At 40.2% G+C, this 18,276-nt stretch overlaps 1 protein-coding gene across 3 annotated transcripts; it reads left to right on the top strand.

Annotated features, from left to right (window-relative positions):
* The first annotated feature begins 9,651 nt into the window (after positions 1-9,651).
* Positions 9,652-18,126, top strand: LOC116208073 (pre-mRNA-processing factor 39). Of its 3 annotated transcripts, none has more exons than XM_031541295.1 (11): positions 9,652-9,842; positions 10,472-10,572; positions 11,252-11,478; positions 11,822-11,989; positions 12,658-13,024; positions 13,111-13,254; positions 14,441-14,593; positions 14,682-14,798; positions 15,337-15,417; positions 15,643-15,792; positions 16,308-18,126. In XM_031541295.1, the coding sequence occupies exons 1-11, from the start codon at positions 9,779-9,781 to the stop codon at positions 17,781-17,783; spliced, it is 3,048 nt and encodes a 1,015-aa protein (XP_031397155.1). In that variant the 5' UTR covers positions 9,652-9,778; the 3' UTR covers positions 17,784-18,126. The 3 variants fall into 3 exon arrangements, with proteins under 3 accessions (XP_031397155.1, XP_031397170.1, XP_031397163.1); XM_031541310.1 differs by having other exon boundaries at positions 9,695-9,957; XM_031541303.1 differs by having other exon boundaries at positions 9,695-10,152.
* The last annotated feature ends 150 nt before the right edge of the window (positions 18,127-18,276 follow it).

The following is an 18,276-nucleotide window of genomic DNA, read 5'->3' as shown; positions in this document are numbered from 1 at the left end:
GAGTCGGGGAAGCGGCCTTGAGAGTCGCAAGACTCGGTTGGAGGTTACGGGTAGAGGGACCCGAGAGGTGGCAGCTTCGGGAAAACGGGTCGGCACGCTAGCTCCGGTCACGGCACGGTGCAAGATCAGGCTCGTTGGACTCCTAAGGGACGGGTCTAGACGTTCGTGGGTAGTACCGAACGTGCCAAGCCCTAGACAAGCCCGAGACAGTGAGAGAAAGTTCGGTAAAAACGTAAAGAACCCGGTAAAGGAGAAACGGATGAAACGGTGGTTGTGCACGGTTGATCGGCCCTCGGACCGTGACTACTTCTTCACGGGGGAGGGTGAGGGTTGTGAGGAAAATTTGAATTTGTGGTTGGGGGAGCTTGGAGCCGCCGGCCTTGGGTTCTAGCCGAGGCTAGTTGCGGCCAAACCGCGGCTTGGGGATCGAACCGAGGTCTAGGGTTTGAGCCACGGCTTGGTGGCTTGGCTTGGCTGAGCTGTGGGTCCCATTCGACTAAGAGAAAAGCCTGGAAAAGCTTGAGATTTGATTGAACACGCGTCCGATCTCTGATGTTCGATTAATTAATATATTTGGAATGCTTGAATGAAGAGAATTTGAATGAGCCTAATACCGCCATATGTCGTATGAACGAACGTTCGGGTGACTCGGCGCCTCGAGAGTTGGTTTTGTCCCGTTTGGGCGTTCAGAGTGGAATTAACCGTCTCTGTTCTCCGATTGCTCCTTTGTGCGTTGTAGTGCTTGTCTCGGTGAGCTTTTTGTCTTGCGCGGGATCGTTGGCTCGCCGTCCCTGACCGAAGGCCGTCAGCCGGGGGAGACCTAGGGACTTGGGACCGGGGCTTTCTTAGTGTTTCCCGAGTGTCTCAAGGTGTTCGGGGATCGCTGTGATCTCTGTTCTCCATGAATGTGCCCCGAAAATTCGCCGAGAGGCATTTGCGACCACTGAAACGTCCCTCGAGAAACCCTGTAGAATTCCGAAAGGTCATCTGAAGCTTGTTCCATGACCCCGGTGGTCCCTGGGTGCCTGTAGGCCCATTTTGGGGTGCTGTTTACTCATCAATGGATCGGGCCCTGGGAGCCCTATCAGAAAAGGCGTCCGTGAGAGATCGGGGGTGTCCCGGCTTAAGTAGGATGCCTCCGGAACGCGCTCGGACGTGTCGTTGGTCACTTTGGCACTGAGAGGGATTTTTAGAGTCCCATATTGGGCACCTTTCAGAGTTTCAATGATTCGGTGATGAATAGTGCCGCAGTGCCAGCCTTGTTGCTTCGGGACTTGTCGTCTGCTTACTTTTCCGACCGCCCTCTCGTGCTCACTTAGTGGACCCTGCTTTCTCTTGCCCTTCATGTCTCCGTGCCCGCACGTTCGTCTCTGATTGTCGGGTGATGAATAGTAACCCGGGCTTTGGCCGAGGATTCTCGTGTAGGGAGCCGGTGGACCAAAATGGGGTGCTGAAAACAGCAAAGGCCTGCCTAAAAGAAAAACTAAGGGCCGACTCAAAGACTCGACTTTGGGTCGGTTGACGGCATGAAGGTTTGTTTTGGTCCAGCATGACGGTCCTTGTTTATGCATGGTTTTAGTGTTCTACTGGAAAAACCACTAACTAGGGATGGGGGCTCCCGATTCAAGGGGATCAATTCCTTGAAATCAAGCGAGGATCTTTGGGGGGCCGGTTCGGTGGCAGAGCCTACTCGATCCGTTCCTTTACTCGGAACCTCTGACTAACCTAGCTTCCTAGATCGGTGCCCGTGGGATTTCAAGCATTTGGTACCTAAATCCACTAGAATGATGCAATGCGAGTGCAGAAAAGTAAATGTGCGCAAAATAAATGTACGGAAAGCGATAAATAAACATGTAAGCAAGCAAACGAATCGAGCCGAACCCACTAAGTGTGTTCCAGTGGAGTCGCCAAGCTGTACGGACCCGAACGTGGACTCTCGTCGGGGCCCGCATGCTCGCTTTTGGATTGCGCGGCTTGGGAGTGTCCACCTTCCCGTGGGGATGCGTGACGGACACGCGTGAGAAGGAGTCGCCACTTATCATTTTACGACCCGAAAGTCGAGAGCAGATAAGTTACCCGGGGTCTAGGGGTATGGAACACCTAGTTGTTGTTAAGGCATTAGTCTGTGCGGAACCGAAAAGTCCATGTTCGGGGGTTCATGTTATGTGCGGGCCTATATCCCGCACGCCCTTTCGGTACTCTGATTTGCTAGGCTTGCATGTTTTATTATTTACCTCATGAATTAAGCTGCACTCGGCTCGCAAGTTTTGACACTGGAGATTCGGTGAACTAAACGATGTCGGTGGAGAAGCCGAGAGAGAAGTAAACTCGTGTGTCGGGGAATTGGTTCACAATCTTGCGTTACAGTTCATCGAACCATGGAGGTTGAATCCCTGCGTGAACTAGAACCGCGAGTTATTGGATTTACTTTTCTTTAGGCAAGCATTAGACCGATTCGATTAATTCGACTCTCGGACCGTTCGCTTACCGACTGGAATTCTTACAGAATGAATGTACAGAATAAAATCCTTACAATGCTCTCGAAAACAATAAATACAAATTACAAATGGCTGAATTCCAGTCGACTCGTGTTCGGTTATTATTTCACTCTAACTCACCGTGAGTTTAGGGAAAAGACAGAAGAACTGAAATTCAATGGACGCGCATTCGAAGTTCGTGGTTTGAATTGAACGTCGAATTATCGATATACGCGAGGAAACGGATTTAATGAGTCCGAAATTGGCATTTTCCCTGAGAAATTGCCAAATATCTGTATGAGGCTCGGAAGCCGGTTTTGCTCCTTTTATGCATTCAAAGCGAGGTTATCCACTTCTAACAACATATCTTGTATCTGCATCCCACGTCGGTCATTTTGGCATAAATTGTCAAATTACGTGGACCCTTGACCCTTAAGCCGGTAAATGCAAATATGGAGCCGAAGATGTTCTAGGAGGCCGAAACTAGATTTCTCAGATTGTTTTCTGAGATTCTTGGGCGATCCGGAGATCACTGTAATCTCTGTTTGCCGAGATTAGGCTTCTAAGGATATGAAAAGTGCATCTGAGACCCTTAAAGCACTGCTCGAGGGGTCTAGATGAGTTGTGTTATTCATTCCGACAATTCCACATTGAGCCTTGAGAAGGCTAGCATTGTGTAAGGTAAGCATCTAGCGTCAAGTTTCCCCAAAGAGGACCTCCGGATATGGATTTTAACTGAAAATGGCCTTTTGTGCTCCTCGGAGGTTACTCGGGAAACCGTGAAGGGTTTTTCTGTCTGATTTGCCCAATTGCGTCTATCTGCTGGAGTTTCCAGGGCAATACAGGGTCAACCTCGTTTGCCGTTATTCCATCAGACCAGTCTCCGGTTATAGTCTTCCGAAGAGAGGTAAACCCGTTTTGTCGCTCAGAAGTCATTCAGGGTGTTTGTATGGCTTCCAAAAGACAATTTGAAGCACTGCTCGTGCTTTGTATGATTGTGGGGCATGGCCGCATCTGATATTTGGAATTAACTTTTCTCCGAGAAACCGGCATTTTTGGACTTCCACTGAAAAGTTGTCTGTATACAGAAAGTTATTCTGTATAGAGCAGATGATTTGCGAAATGCGTTTGAATACACTTTTCATCTGTTTGGCGTTGATGTGGATTTTTGAAGTCCAATATTGGCTATTTTCCAACGGTCGAGCGAACTATCGGAAAATAGGATTGTCCATATAGTACACTGGAAATGCCGGTTTTGGACATTATTGAGCTCTCTAGTCACTCTGTTACCCTTTGGTGACCCTTGGAGTCCTTCTGTCACATGTGCATGTCTTCCACTCAATTTTGCCGACTTGAGGATGAATGGTGATTTCTTGCTCTGTCGAGCCGTTTTTTGTATTCCTGCTCAAGTCATAGTCTGGACCATTGTTGATATCGTTGTTTGGAAAAGTGAGCCAAAATGGGGTGCTGACAGGTACCAAGAGGGATTTTTAGAGTCCCTTATTGAATACCTTCTGACGTTCTAGTGATCCGGCGGTGAATAGTGCCATAGTGTCGGCTTTTGCTGTTTTAGGGCTTGTTGCTCGTCTGTTCTTACGACTGCCCCTCTTGGGCCTTTCTGGTGGTCCCTGCCATTTTCTGTGATCTGTGCCCCGTAATTGCATGCTTGCTTCTACTGATCCGACTGTGAATAGTGGCCCGAGCTTCTGCTTGGTGTTCTTCTATTAAGCTTGTCGGGCTGTGATCAAGGTTACCGGTGGTGCTCTCTATTGGAGCCGGTGGGCCAAAATGGGGTGCTGACAAATACAGACAAGGTGTGTATTATGTGTCTTGTTTACGTGATTAACCAATTATGAGCCGAAGTTAATTGGCATGCAAATCCTACCCTAAACAGACAAACACAGGTAGGGTGTAAATCGATAGAGGACCGTTTCGGGAGGGTATTTCGCATTCAACGTCGTCTTCGAGGACCTAACAGACATGATGTCTGTAGTCAAGTCTCGTGTTTGTGGGTTACTTTTAGGATTGTTCTGTATTGTGATACTGTGGCTTTTACAGATTATTACATAACATGTCTTCATTGCCTAGAAAACCATAAAACCTAATAACCTAACCCACTATTGCCCTATTTATGTTTTAAGCCAAGTGCATGATTAGTCCCATATTTTTATTTTGAGCCAGAATACCCGACCTAAATACCTGAAGCTATACTAGGATAATAGAAACTCATTAGTCAAATAAAGAAAGCTATACAGATGAACTTGTGCCTAGATAGGTAGCATGTCCTTACCCTAGAACAGTAGTGTTTCTGTTATCCTAACCCTAGAGGTGTTGCTAAATCGTAAACAGACAATTTTGCCCTTATAGTGAAATTTGTTTTCATAAAAGGGGGATTACGCGATGTAGGCCATCTCGGTCTGTGGCCGGCGCCGACCGATTCCCTGGATCTTTTAGGGTTGTGTAAGAATCCTAAAAGAGCCAAAGGACTGGTCGATCTATTCGAAAGTGATTTAGAAAGAACTATCGTGCCCCGCCCTAAGCTATCTGAAATCAGGTAAGACCTCGAGTTAGGACACGCAAGTCCTTCCTAGATGTCCCTGCCACATTTGGACTACGCGTCTTGAGCTTTGCAAAATTGCGAGTTTTGAAAAGGGTACCAATGCATGTTTGTAACCCATCGACAAGTGTTACCGGTTAATTACTGATCCATGCAAAATTATTAAGGCCGAGTGAGTTAATTGGTCGCATGAACATCCCAATTACCCTATTGGTGGAATTATTGATAATGGGTTATCACTGAATGCATTAAATGTACGGGTTTTAGACAATCAAGCAAAACATGGATTAATCATCTGAATAGAGAATACCCGAAAATCTTAATTTTATGAAACGACTTGTGGCTAGGTACCTAGCCGAGTCCTCGAAAGCCGAGCGAACCCGATCAAAATGATCGAAATACCCTCGAACCCTCATGGGCCCGCAAAGGTCACCGATACACGAATCAATGCACTTTATTTGGAAAATAGCATTTTAACAAGCGTTTTAAGGCTCGATTTGGGACGATATTAAAAATGTAATTGCACACAATCCAAGAAATGGGTTTAATCGGGGTAGAGAGGCCGCTTTTGACCCGAATAAGGTCAAGAATATCTCGACCGCTTCCCATTAAGGATGGCCGTGAGTATCCTTGACCCATTTGAGGTCTTGGATGGTCTCTTTGATCCGATTCCGACTATTTCTTGCATGTTCAAGCAACAAACACGATAATAATGCCCATTTTACAAAGTTGGTGCCGCCATGATCACAACAAACACACACAAGCATACTAGCATGCACAAACAAGATATTAACGGAATCGATAAAACGGCACCGACTCATGGAAGTGGGAAACATAAAAAAAAAATACGAGAAACGACTTAAGTCCGGGCAAGGAGGCCGTCCATGCGGGGGAAAAGCCAAGAGGAGCTCTCGGCCACCTCCCTTGGGGTTAGGCCGAGAGACTCCTTTGACTAACCCGAGCCAAAGCGGTCTTCTCGACTCCGATTCAAACCTTTTCTCAACATGTTAGCATATTATACGATGAAGACATGTATAATACGACATAAAAACGCATAAAAATGACAACTTTCATGCAAATTGGGCATGGACCGCCTTACCGCCCCACAAATGCAAATAAAAAGTAGAAGACCTAACTTCTCTAAGTCGGGAATGGTTATACCTAGCCCCGGGGCTCAAGGAAAAGTCGAGGAAAGTCGAAAAACCAGTTTCTAGAAGTCGGGTCTGTCCTCTGGAGCAACAAACCTGAGTTGGTGTCGTTGACCCGACTGGCAACTTGGTGGGTAGAGTCTAAAAGTATATGCATACCCAAATGAGTCGATATAGGGATATTGAACTCATTTGTTCTGATAGACTTACCCAGTAAATAAAAAAAGAGAGATTGAGCCATACAAGGATGGCAACGACCATGACTTGGGCTCAATAAGATGCAGAGGACAAATGGATTATACTGCATGGTAACATAAGTCATAAGGTTTGTCAAGCAATTGACTTTCCGATTACTTGAGTAGCAGTAATACATTGCTAGATGTCGCTAACTGTTTGTAATATTGAAATAGAGATTTCGATATTACTTTCAACGTAATCGGGAATCTACAAGGTCATACACAACGACTAAATCGATAGGATATTTTGAGACAATGAAATCGTCTAATAGAGATTAGATGAGTTAAGCTGTGAATAAATTTAATTGGATATTTAATGAGATTAAATTTTTCAATTAATAGAATTTTGATTTATTAGATTAATTGGGCCCAATTTATACACAATGTAAACGACACACATCGGTTCGAAGTGGAGGACACTTGGCATCTCCATGAAGAGCCACAAGAGGAAAAGAGTGGCCATTTGTCACAGCCATTTTGTCATGGGAAGCCCATGTTCTTTAACATGTGGCATGTCCATGCCAATTATCAATCCCATTGCATGTGTGTGTGTATATATATATAAATATGTTGCATATGATGCATTTATGAGCCTTTGTACACGCGTGTATGTGTATTAATATTTGTATCAAAAAGTTCGATTCGAATAGGTCGGTTAATCTACTAGTTGTGAGAGTTGCACCAGTTGTTTCTTTCGAGAGTTGGTCGCTAGTACCGCCGATCTCGAAGATCCGTCGACGGAGTCGGTGTGAATACTTGTAGAAGTGTCACTCTTGGGGCGCTCGATCAACGATTTGAAAACTCCAAGTATACTTTATCTACTTCTATTCTTCTAGTAGGTCTTGAGGTCTAGTTTTACAGGTAGGAAATTTGAATTTCTCCTTCTTCTACCTTTCTATAGACCCCGTGAAACTAGCAATTAAGTGTTTAGGGAAAAAACATAGCAAATAGAAAGATGATGGATAAAATAAATTTCGTTGGGTATTTATAGAGAATTTAGCACACTGAACTCGAAGCATATCATGTATCCCGATAAGTTCTTTTCGATCATCGAGGAAACTTTTAATTTTTCAAAAATAATTTATAATATATTATTGCATGCAAATAATTTAGACAAATTTTTAACAGTCATTGAATATGACACAAATAAAATACGGTGTAAGTTCATTGAACTAAAAATGGAAGTTCAATTCACGTGGAGCTGAGGGTTATCCAATGGAGTGGTTTGAGCAATTGAAGACATCTTATCATGAGATGAGAGCTTTCAAATGGAGCTCCCACGGTTCCGCTCTTTTGCCTTTATAGATTATATATAGATACTATTACTATGATTAAATTCTAACTAAATTTATATATTACTAGGGACAAACATAGCTATAAATTATATTTTTAATAGTTAAACATATTTTTTTATTTATTGTTTGCTAGTATGCGTTTAATAAACTGTAAAGACAAAATTGAATAAATCATAATAAATGCTAATTTCTTCGTTATCATATTATCGATGTAAAAACTATATATGCTTATATTTTAGAGAGTAAAGATACTAAAAAGGTTTAAATTATTTCAAGACTAAAAAATTTTCAAGACTTTTTATATAAATTATTTTCTAGAAACCAAATTAAAGTTTATTAAACAAAATTAAAGTTTATATTATTATTATTATTATTTATTCCTTTTTTTTCTCCCTTATAGGATTAATAGGAACTAGTTGGCACTCGCACGTTGCGTGGTAAATTTTTATCAATTTTCATATAATAAAAGTTAAGCCCTGTTTGGTTTCAAAGTAAGATTTTAAAATCTTACTTTAATTTAATTATACCCACAATAAAACAAAATAACTCATACAAAGTTAAAGGGTGTGCCTCATTTATACCACTCTTTTTCAAAATCAAAATCAAAATTAAATAACTCATACAAAGTCAAAGGGTGGACTCCATACATAACCATTTATATCACTCTTTTTCAAAATCAAAATCTGATTTTAAAATGTTACTTTCAAACTAAACGCAACATAAATAATTAACATATATCATCTATAAATGGATATAGAAATAAAAAAAATTTATTTGTTAAAAAATCATATGTTTATCAAATAGGCATAATCAAAACAACAAAATATGAAAAGAACTAAATATTATCAAACTAGTATGTAATCTCGCCATATAATGACATATGTATAAAAAGTCAATGATTCTGTAATACGAACCCAAGAATTGGCCTGACTTATCCCGTTAGTTTATAGGGAATTTATTGTGGGTTGTGATGATTAGTGAGAAGGAATATGAATAATCCTCATTAGAGAAGAATATATATTGTAATATGCATTGGTGCAGTGAAAAATGAGAGATTTAGAATATTGAAAATTATTTTGAATAAAGAAAATGGTAAATTACACAAAAAACCCTAAATTTTGTAAAATATCTCAATTTTGTCCTAAATTTTGTTTAGTAACAAAAAAATAACATGTTTTGAGAATCGTCTCAGATTTGATCTCCCGTTACCATTCTGATAAGTTTGTTGTCTATTTGCCTACGTGGACTTCATGAGACCCACAAAATTTACACATCATCTGATCATCTTCTCTTTTCTTTATAAAAATAACCTAAATTTTCAGAAAAGTCTCAGTTTTATTTCAAATTTTGATTAGTAATTTAAAAAAAATAGACATTTTTAAAATTTCTCAGAAATGGTCCATAAGAGGAGATGCTAGCTAGGGCCGACTTTAGGAGCAAAAACATATGATTTTTTCATTACAAACCAAATTTATGATGAAATTGAGACTTTTTTGAAAATTCGAATTTTTTTATTTAACCTATCTTATTTGTTTATTGATTTATGTTTGAAGTTAACAGTCCTCATATGCAAAATTGACGGAATTTATAACAGATGTCATTTTTGAGACAATTTAGAAAACTTATAATTTGTTTTGTTCCAAAACAAGATTTATGATAAAACTGAGATATTTTACAAAATTTAGATTTTTTTTGTGTAATTTTTCTTGAAAAAATGATGCAAAATGATGAACTTTTGCTTCTTATTTATAGAACTGTTGGTACACCGAACTTGAAAATCACTCAAATCGAGATATTATTTAATTTTCCTAAATAATAATTATACGAACAAACAATATGGGTGGATAATCAAAATATGTTGAAATGTAGTAAAATTCAATGAATCGGAAAATGGGTTGGCTCGAGCAAACAATCACTTTTCTCAAATGAAACTCTCAGATCCAGCTGTCAATATGGATGGGATATAGATTCTACAGATTGGTCCGATCGATCTTCTTGTTAAGCGGAGCGGGAGCAACAATTGTTCCCTTGTCCGCATTGAGGTCAGGGGGCGTCCATCTTAGCGATGGAGGTGGAGCCTCAGCAGACTTCTCATCCAGTGGCAGAGTCTCACTCTCAATCCACTGAAAGTAAAAATTTCAACTCCTGTCTCTACCTGAATCTTCCTCCGTTACATTCCCAACCACAAGACTCCCTCCCTTGTTCCTTCCTGTCATCCTGTGGATGGGTCATCCCTGCCGCCGGGTGCAGCAGCAGCACTAACTTGTGTCGAATTTCTTTTCTTGAAATTCTTGACAGTCTCGGATCGAACTCAAAAACAAGTTTTTGTCTTGGGATTTTTGATTGATGTGATTGATTGCACACAGCATCAAATTTTGAGTTGTTTTGTGTCGGTGTTCATAGATTACAAAAGTTTCGGCCCCTCCCTCTGATTCTCTGGTAACAGGCAGGAACTTTATAACTTGTTTTGGGTATTTCATCTTTACGACCTCTGGCTTCGGAGACAGCTCTGAGATTGCAGATTTCATGTGGTTGTAGCTGGAGATGAACCCATATTTTCAGATGGGGAATGTGTAGCTTAAAGGGAGCCAATGAATATAGGATTTGAAATTCATTGTGGCGAATCCAAGAAAAAAAAAATTGCTATCATTTGACATTTGAGAAGTTGTTTGGCTTTTCTACTGTCGAAACTCTAAAGATGAAAGGAAAATTTTCCGCTCAGTAAATATGTAATCCACATATATTGGCTTCCCTGCAGATGGATTTGATGATAACAGACTACGCGAAGTTATTGCTAGTGGCTCGTTGGGTTTTGATGATTGGACTTCCCTCATTTCTCACATTGAAGATGTGTCTCCTGTGAGTTCTTCCATTAATTATAGTTTTGCAATGGAAGTGTCTAAAGGAATGGCACATGTCAGTCACTTCCTGCAGTGGGATGCCATGGCTTAGTGCTTTAAAGGGTGTGCAAACATGATTCATGGTTCCCTCTCTATCAACAGTTAGAATTAACAGAAGATGCCGAATCAGTTACCATTTAGCAATAGCTGCTGCATGTTATCAATACATTTCTTTCCAGCCATATGATCAATGAGTTGTATTTGACGGTCTATTTCCCTTCTTTACTCTTTGTAATTATGCTTGTATTAAGTATTTGGGGTCAACCATTTGACTTCTCGGATCAAGTGCTTAATGTAAGCTATGACGAATATCTAACCCCAGTAGTACTTTATCCTGTTGAATTCTCTGAAAATTAGATGACCTACTGTATCAGGAACTTATCTTGTGAAAGAAAAAATATATATAGATAATGGTAAAGCCCCATCTGTTACTTCCGTTGTTTTGAAAGTTTTTGCTCATTATGCGCTTTTTCTATATATCTCTTCAGTCCAGACTCGATCTTTTCATAGGTTAGGGTGTTAACGATGTCTTCCCTTTGATAACTGTTGCTTGCTCTATATTTGAGTTATTCATGATCGGTGCATATCATTTTGCTATAGACAAGTAAAAGGTTTCCTTTTTCATCGGTAATCTGCAGGACATAGAGAGACTATGCTTAGTGTATGACTCTTTCTTGACCAAGTTTCCTCTGTGCCATGTTTACTGGAGGAAGTATACTGATCACAAGATGAGACTATGTGGTACTGACAAGGTTGTCGAAGTATTTGAGCGAGGTGTGCTCGCAGTGACTTATTCTGTTGGCCTCTGGGTTAACTACTGTCAATTTGCTTCGTCAGTTTTTGAGGATCCCGATGATGTCCGTAGGTAATTCCAAATCTCAGTTCTGGAGATTTGATTGTCACATTAGTCTTGGATTTGCCTTTGCCGTTAACAAAACTGATGGCATCTTTGGTATGAGAAATGGATATGGAATAAATAAAAACTTTCCACATAGAATGATCCAATTCTATATGGTGATCCCTTTTCACCTCGTATCCATTCCTCTCTACCAAAGGTAGCCTCAGTTCTTTCCTCTTGCTTTTCTCGTTTCTTAAGCTATTTAACGTGTTCATTGATCAACTAAATTCCTGACCTTTTTTGCTTGGAGTCTGGAAATATATTTATAAAAATTGTAGTGATTCTTGTATATCATTCCTTGTTCATACAGATTGTTTAAGAGGGCCATATCGTTTGTCGGAAAGGATTACTCATGCCATTCCTTGTGGGATTTGCATATTGAGTTTGAGTTTTCTCAGCAGCACTGGAGTTCCCTGGCCCACATTTTTATCCAAACTCTGAGGTTTCCCACCAAAAGGTTGCACCATTATTATGAAAGGTACTCCGTATCTCATGCCTCCTTGGTTCAAATGAACAGTATGAACTTGAGAACCTGATGGCTTTAAATAAAGAACTGACTCTTCCTTGAAACCCTGCTCTTCCAATCTACAGTCCAGCAGCAAAATGACACCCCTTTCGCATGTTTCTCTTCTAATAGCCAACATCACTCAGATGCAAATACAAGTGAAAGATTTGAATAGAACTATCTTAACATTAATATATCATAAATTGCAAGTTAATAGTTTGAAGACTTGAGTGCACTTGTCAGGTGGACTGCTTTTACCATAATCTCTAACTTTAAATATTTCCTGCTCTGCTAAGCAATATATGTGAAAGAACCTTTTAAATCAGATGGTTCTAGTGCAGAACCAACTAGTTCAGGTTGATTCACTCAGTGAGCTGGGTAGTTTATGCTCAGGAACCATGAGGCCTTGGTTCAACTCCGGAAAGCCATGAACTTAAAGTTCTGGTTCTGGAAACTAATGGTCCTGCTAGTGCTCTCATGCTGCTAACTGACATGTATTCTCCAGATCTAATCTATGATATTTTATATCGATAGAAGGATTAGCGTAAGTTTTGTTGTTCAGGATTGCAGGCTCTTCTTGTTTGAAATATGATGCTAAAATATCGATCCATATCATGCATTGTGTGATTTTCCCCTTTCAGTTTCCAGAAGTTGGTTACCATTTGGGAAGAAGAGATGGAAACCCAAAAAATTTCTGCCGTTGGACCCAAGCCAGAGGCTGATCTCGATAATGTGGCGCAAGCATCATATGGTGATGAGGAAATCTGTGATGTCATTAGCAAATTATTGCATTCTTCTGATGGTCATACAATGTCAAGGGAACTACAGAAATATAAAGCTATAGGAGAACGGTTATATAAGAATTCGTGTCTCTTGGATGAGAAAATTGTCTGCTTTGAGTCTAATATCCACAGATCTTATTTCCATGTGAAGCCATTAGACACCAGTCAGTTGGAGAACTGGCATAAGTATCTGGATTTCGTCGAGGCGCAAAAGGATTTCGACTGGGTATTTCCTTTTTTTCCTTTTCTTGTGGCATAATGCAAGTACAATGCGTGGAATCTTTTCATGTATTTTATGTATTTTAATTGCAGGTAGTTAAACTTTATGAGCGATGTTTAATTCCTGCCGCAAATTATTGTGAGTTCTGGATGCGGTATGTGGCCTACATGGAAAGTAAAGGAGGGAGAGAGATAGCAAACTTTGCATTGGACCGAGCAACAGAGATCTTTCTGAAGGTATATTTTCCTCCACGACCTAGATTCATATTCTTTCATGAAAATTGCAGGGGGTTTGTCTTGAAGGTTGGAAAAAAAAATGAAAAAAAGAAGAAATTGCTTTGGCTCTGTCAAATTCTTTGACACTACTGTATGTGGTACGCAGAATTAACAGAAAGTGTAGTAATAAAGTTCCTCATTCTTTACTAGTTGGTGTCAATGCTCTAAATGCTTCATTCCTATAACTAACATGAAGTTGTATGTTGAAATTTTTCATCATATATATCCACTTAAAGTAAACGGATCCCGATCGGTTTGCATTGGGCCAATATTCCGCTCCGGCTCACCGTGAGATTTTTGAATGACCAACAAATAAATTAAAGCAACGCGGGCTCAAGGAGCCGGGGGTCGGGTCCGACCGGACCAACGGGCGACACGAGAATCGATCGATTCTCACGATAACCATCGGACTGTTCAAGCTCCCGGGTGATGTCTAATCGCGATTCACACACCCGATTCGAGTCGTCTTCCACATAGACATTACTCGGAGTAGAGTGGTGATTTGGGGATAGACCCCATTCCGCTTTCCTTTCCTGCTCTGTTTCTCATTCATTTATTTGTGAAACAGGGCTTTTTTTAAAAAACAAAAAATTCATTTTAGTATTTTGTAAATATAATTCTTGCAAATGTCTTTTCATTTATTAACTTGTTATCTATGTTGCTAATGTATTTCCAAAAGCATTTTTGAAGAAGCCAAGGACATTTTAAGTTGTTTAAAATTGTAGTTTAAAGGAAGAGCAGTTTAGTCTTTTATTTATTTATTTATTTAATTTTATTTTTTTGTTGTAAATCTTATAATTTCACTTTCTCTATATGCTACTCACATCAGTTGAAGTATTGGTAACTTTCTCACTATTCAGTTCCAGCAAAATAAGTGACGCTTTCATTGAATTGAGATAACCTTATAATACTGATTGATCCGTCTTCAGTCCTTATGTATATATATACATATATAAATATATAATACATAAAAGCTAACAGAAATGATTATGCAAATGTGATTAAATAAAATCTTTTCCACTATTACTTTGTCTTTCAAGTACTATTGTAATTAGTACCTTTCTTTCTTCTTTCTTCCTTTATCCTTCAACTGGTTGCTTGTCTATTTCGTATGATATCTGATGTCCCTCATACAATGTTCTTACAGGATATTCCCATAATCCATGTATACAATTCCAGGTTTAAGGAGGCCAGCGGGGACATAATGGGTGCCCGGGCTGCCATGCTTCGCCATAAGACTGAATCAGATGAGAACTTTGTGGACAATGCCATAATAAAAGCTAGCATGGAGAAACGCTTGGTGAAGGATTAAATCTAGTGTCATTACCCCTAAATATGAGAACTTCTGTTGGTTTATTGATGAATGTTTGAATATTCATCTTTTCCAGGGAAACCTTACAGCAGCTTCCAACATATACTGTGAAGCCATTGATAGGGCCATATCGAAGGAGGAGCTGAATTTGCTTCCTACTTTATATGTGCATTACTCTCAGCACCTATCTGTGGTATGTTCGGCCAATATACTTCACCTTTGCATTGGGATAAATTGGAGATTCTAATATACCTAGACTAGCCTAGATTTGAGTGTTTCTGGGGTCTTAAAGAGCCTAGTTTGGCTCTTGAGAGAATTTCCAGGTCGAGCAAATAACATGAAACAAAACGAGAATGATTACTTGCTTGAAATTTTTTCGAATGCACATTTTTGCTTTGGCAACTCATATCTGGAAAGGTTGTCTAAAGCGACAATTGACCCACAAAAAACTTAAATGGGCAGATGGAAGTTTAATCTTCAAACTATTAATTCCCTTCACATATCTGGGCTGGAAGAATGATTGGGTACAGTCACTGGAGCAAGATAAATGGGAGGTAAACGATTATCCAAAGCTTGGTCCTGGGATCTACTCTGATATCATGTTAACAGCCACTACCAGCCCATTTTTAAGCAAAAGCTGGTAAAATAGAAGCATATTTCATATTTACTGTCTAATCAATCATTATTCATGTTGTCAACTATAGTTAACTGTCATTAATTGTCATTTACAGACGACTAACTCTGCAGTTGCAGCAAGAGACATCCTGATAAACGGTATCAAACATATGCCTAGTTGCAAATTCCTGTACGAGGTATTTTATATAAGTTTTCTGTTATTAGTTCCATAATCTTTGGTTAACATAATTTTTAAATGGGTGTGGGTAAATTTTTTCCTATTAGAGGTGGCTTGGCCCCTAGAGCTTTGACTAAATGGGAGTAGTTCCTTCCACGAGCTGTTATCATATCAAAGGAGGCTGATGATTTGATTATTGTTCCTTATATTTAGTTTATAATGTTTCTAATTAATCATTATGCAGGAATTGATAAAATTTGCAACAACGCATGGGGGGCAAGAGCACATTGATGTAGTTGGAAGCATCGTAGCTGCTGCTTTGTCCACAATTCCCGGTGAATCCCAAGTCCTAGATTCAACAGATCAGAAGGATATATCAAACCTATATTTAAAGGTCAGACACTTCATGAAACTGTGTCAAAAATGATTGTCATTTTAAATTTTTAGCCACATAGGTACGTCGATGTTCCAACTGAGATTATACTGTTAAAAAGGAATTTTTCTTTTTCCTTTTTGGTGTCACACACTTTTTTTGAACAATTTACATATTTTGTTGGTGAAAGGTTGGTAACACTCTCTCTCTCTCTCTCTCTCTCTCTCTTTTGGGTTCTCTGTAAAGACTAGGAAAACTGGGATAACTGTGTCTGAGTTACCATTCCTAAAACGTCTTATGACCCAATATATCTGTTAAGATGCAATTCAACCGGCTATCTCTGTCTTTCCCTTTAAATGAACAAGGGGAAGCTGAAAAGGAATTTTCAGAATTTCCAAACCAATCAGAATTTGTTACTTTTTCTTCCATAAGGTGGTACTTATGCATCCCTGTTGTGAAGCTTGAATTGGTTGCTCTTTTCTTTATTTCAATTTATTGATGTACTTGCACTTAGTTTCATATATTGCTATTGGCAGTTTGTTGATCATTGTGGAACAATTTATGACATAAGGAAAGCATGGAGTCGGCATGTGAAAATATTTCCTTGCTTGCTACGAGTGCCATATGAAAGCCCACCAACAGGGATAAAAAGTTGGAAATCTTTACTGGAAGGGAAACATAAAACTTATGCTGACAAGCCTTCTGAGTCAATAAGCATACAACCGGAGGAAACATCATTGCCTGAACATGCTGCTTTTCGGCCCAAGTTAGGATCAGTAGGTAATGCTTCATCTGAGAGACGTCACCAGGCATCAAATATGTCATCAGAGCAATCAATGGAAAATGAGGCCGAGTCAGTTCAAGTGCCTCAAAAGTGTATGGAAGGAGACAATACTGGATCAAATCATGACTGTTTGGTCAATCAGTCCCATTTGCCGGTTGCACTCAAAACACCTTTCCTAGATCCTCCAAAAGGTGGACCTTCTCGTTCAGTATCAGATGGTTCTCATGAAGGCGAAGATCCTGAAGAGATTTCCGTGTCTAATCGGGTTGTATCGAGTGAGAACATTGCTGAGATTCATGCCTCTGATCAAGCTGAAGGTCAAAGAACAGTTAGTCCTCCCCCATACTCATCAAGTCAACAAAATCAAAACCATAGTTCTTTTGAATCACGATCACGATGGCATCGGATGAATCACTCTGACCGATCTCGTCAGGACTCGAGATTTGGGTTCCGTGGACAATTACGGAGAAGACCACATCACCACCAGCAGTTGTATCCCCCTCAACCAGAGTCTCCTCTTACAGAGACGGGACACACTTCATTTCCTCCCCAGAATCAACAAATTCATTTAGGAAATAATAATGGCAATCAGCTTCAAGCCTGGCCCACCCTAAATTACAACTTTGCTCCGGGGTATCGGGGCCAAGTGTTTGCACAAAATGTGACATATCCTCAAGTTCAATTCCCGAACTATCCTGCCTTGCAAGGTAGCGAGCAGAGTGGGGCAGAGTTAGAGAGCAATCAAGCACATTACAATCAGATGTGGCAATACTATTACTATTACCAGCAGCAGCAACTCTTCATTCAGCAGCAGATGCAGCAGCTAGAGCTGACACAAGCTCAACTTCAACAGCAACAGCAGAGTCCCGAGTACCAACACGTCTTGCAGCAGCTTAATCAACTGCAGCACCAGCAACAGCAACTTTATCAGCTGCAGCAGCAGCTCTATCAGCAGCTGCAGACGCAGCAGCAGCTTGTACCGCAGCAGCAGTCACATCAAGGCATGCAAGTTTCGCAGCAGGATCAGCTTTTCTACATGCCGCTGCAGCAGCAACTTTCACAGCAGCAAGAATCGTTCCTGCAGCAGCAGTTCAGCCAGTCGGATCAGCTGCAAGTTCAGCAAAATCAGGAGTCAAATCTACAGCTGCAGCGGCAAAGAGTTGAAGAGGAAGGTCTAAAGGAGGAAGAGGAAGCCAAAAAAGTGCACCAGCCCCAAAGTACACCATGAGATGAGATTCTAAGCTAGGCTGGATTTAGGAAGGTTCTTTTCGATCAAACTATTCAAAGCTCAGAGCTCCCATGACAGTGTGATTGAACTAGGTTAAGAGTATACTTCATTGTATTTAGCTTCGATCTTCCCTCTAGAAGAATTTTAGTAAGATAGAAACCTGTCAATATTTCTATGAATGTTGTACTCGAATTTAGTACTCAGGGGTGCATATCTGATGTCTGTCTCATGCAAGTCTCGTAAATTAGGATGCAAAGACCTGACTAAACTATGTCACCTTTTCGATACTGTGCAGACGTTGAATCCGCACATAAGAATGTATGGGTCATTTTCTGGTCGGTAAGTTGCACGGGTCTAGAAAGGGACATGCTACTACCTCCTAGATTCATTAAGGTCGTGGTCTGCGGAATTAAAGAATTCCGAGCTCGGGGGTTTGATAATTTCCCCGATTGCCCAATAATTGGTAATCGGCCTAATTGATTGCTAAATCTCA

This window comes from Punica granatum, chromosome 1 (assembly GCF_007655135.1).
Source record: "Punica granatum isolate Tunisia-2019 chromosome 1, ASM765513v2, whole genome shotgun sequence".
NCBI lineage: Eukaryota > Viridiplantae > Streptophyta > Magnoliopsida > Myrtales > Lythraceae > Punica > Punica granatum.
This window is presented reverse-complemented; position numbering and strand designations above follow the sequence as displayed.

Excerpts from the sequence above, each read along its gene's own strand:
- LOC116208073 (XM_031541295.1), top strand. The coding sequence starts at position 9,779 with ATGGAGGTGGAGCCTCAGCAGACTTCTCATCCAGTGGCAGAGTCTCAC. Across the intron at positions 10,573-11,251 it reads ACATTGAAGATGTGTCTCCT|GACATAGAGAGACTATGCTT; the intron begins GTGAGTTCTTCC and ends GGTAATCTGCAG. Across the intron at positions 11,990-12,657 it reads TTGCACCATTATTATGAAAG|TTTCCAGAAGTTGGTTACCA; the intron begins GTACTCCGTATC and ends TTCCCCTTTCAG.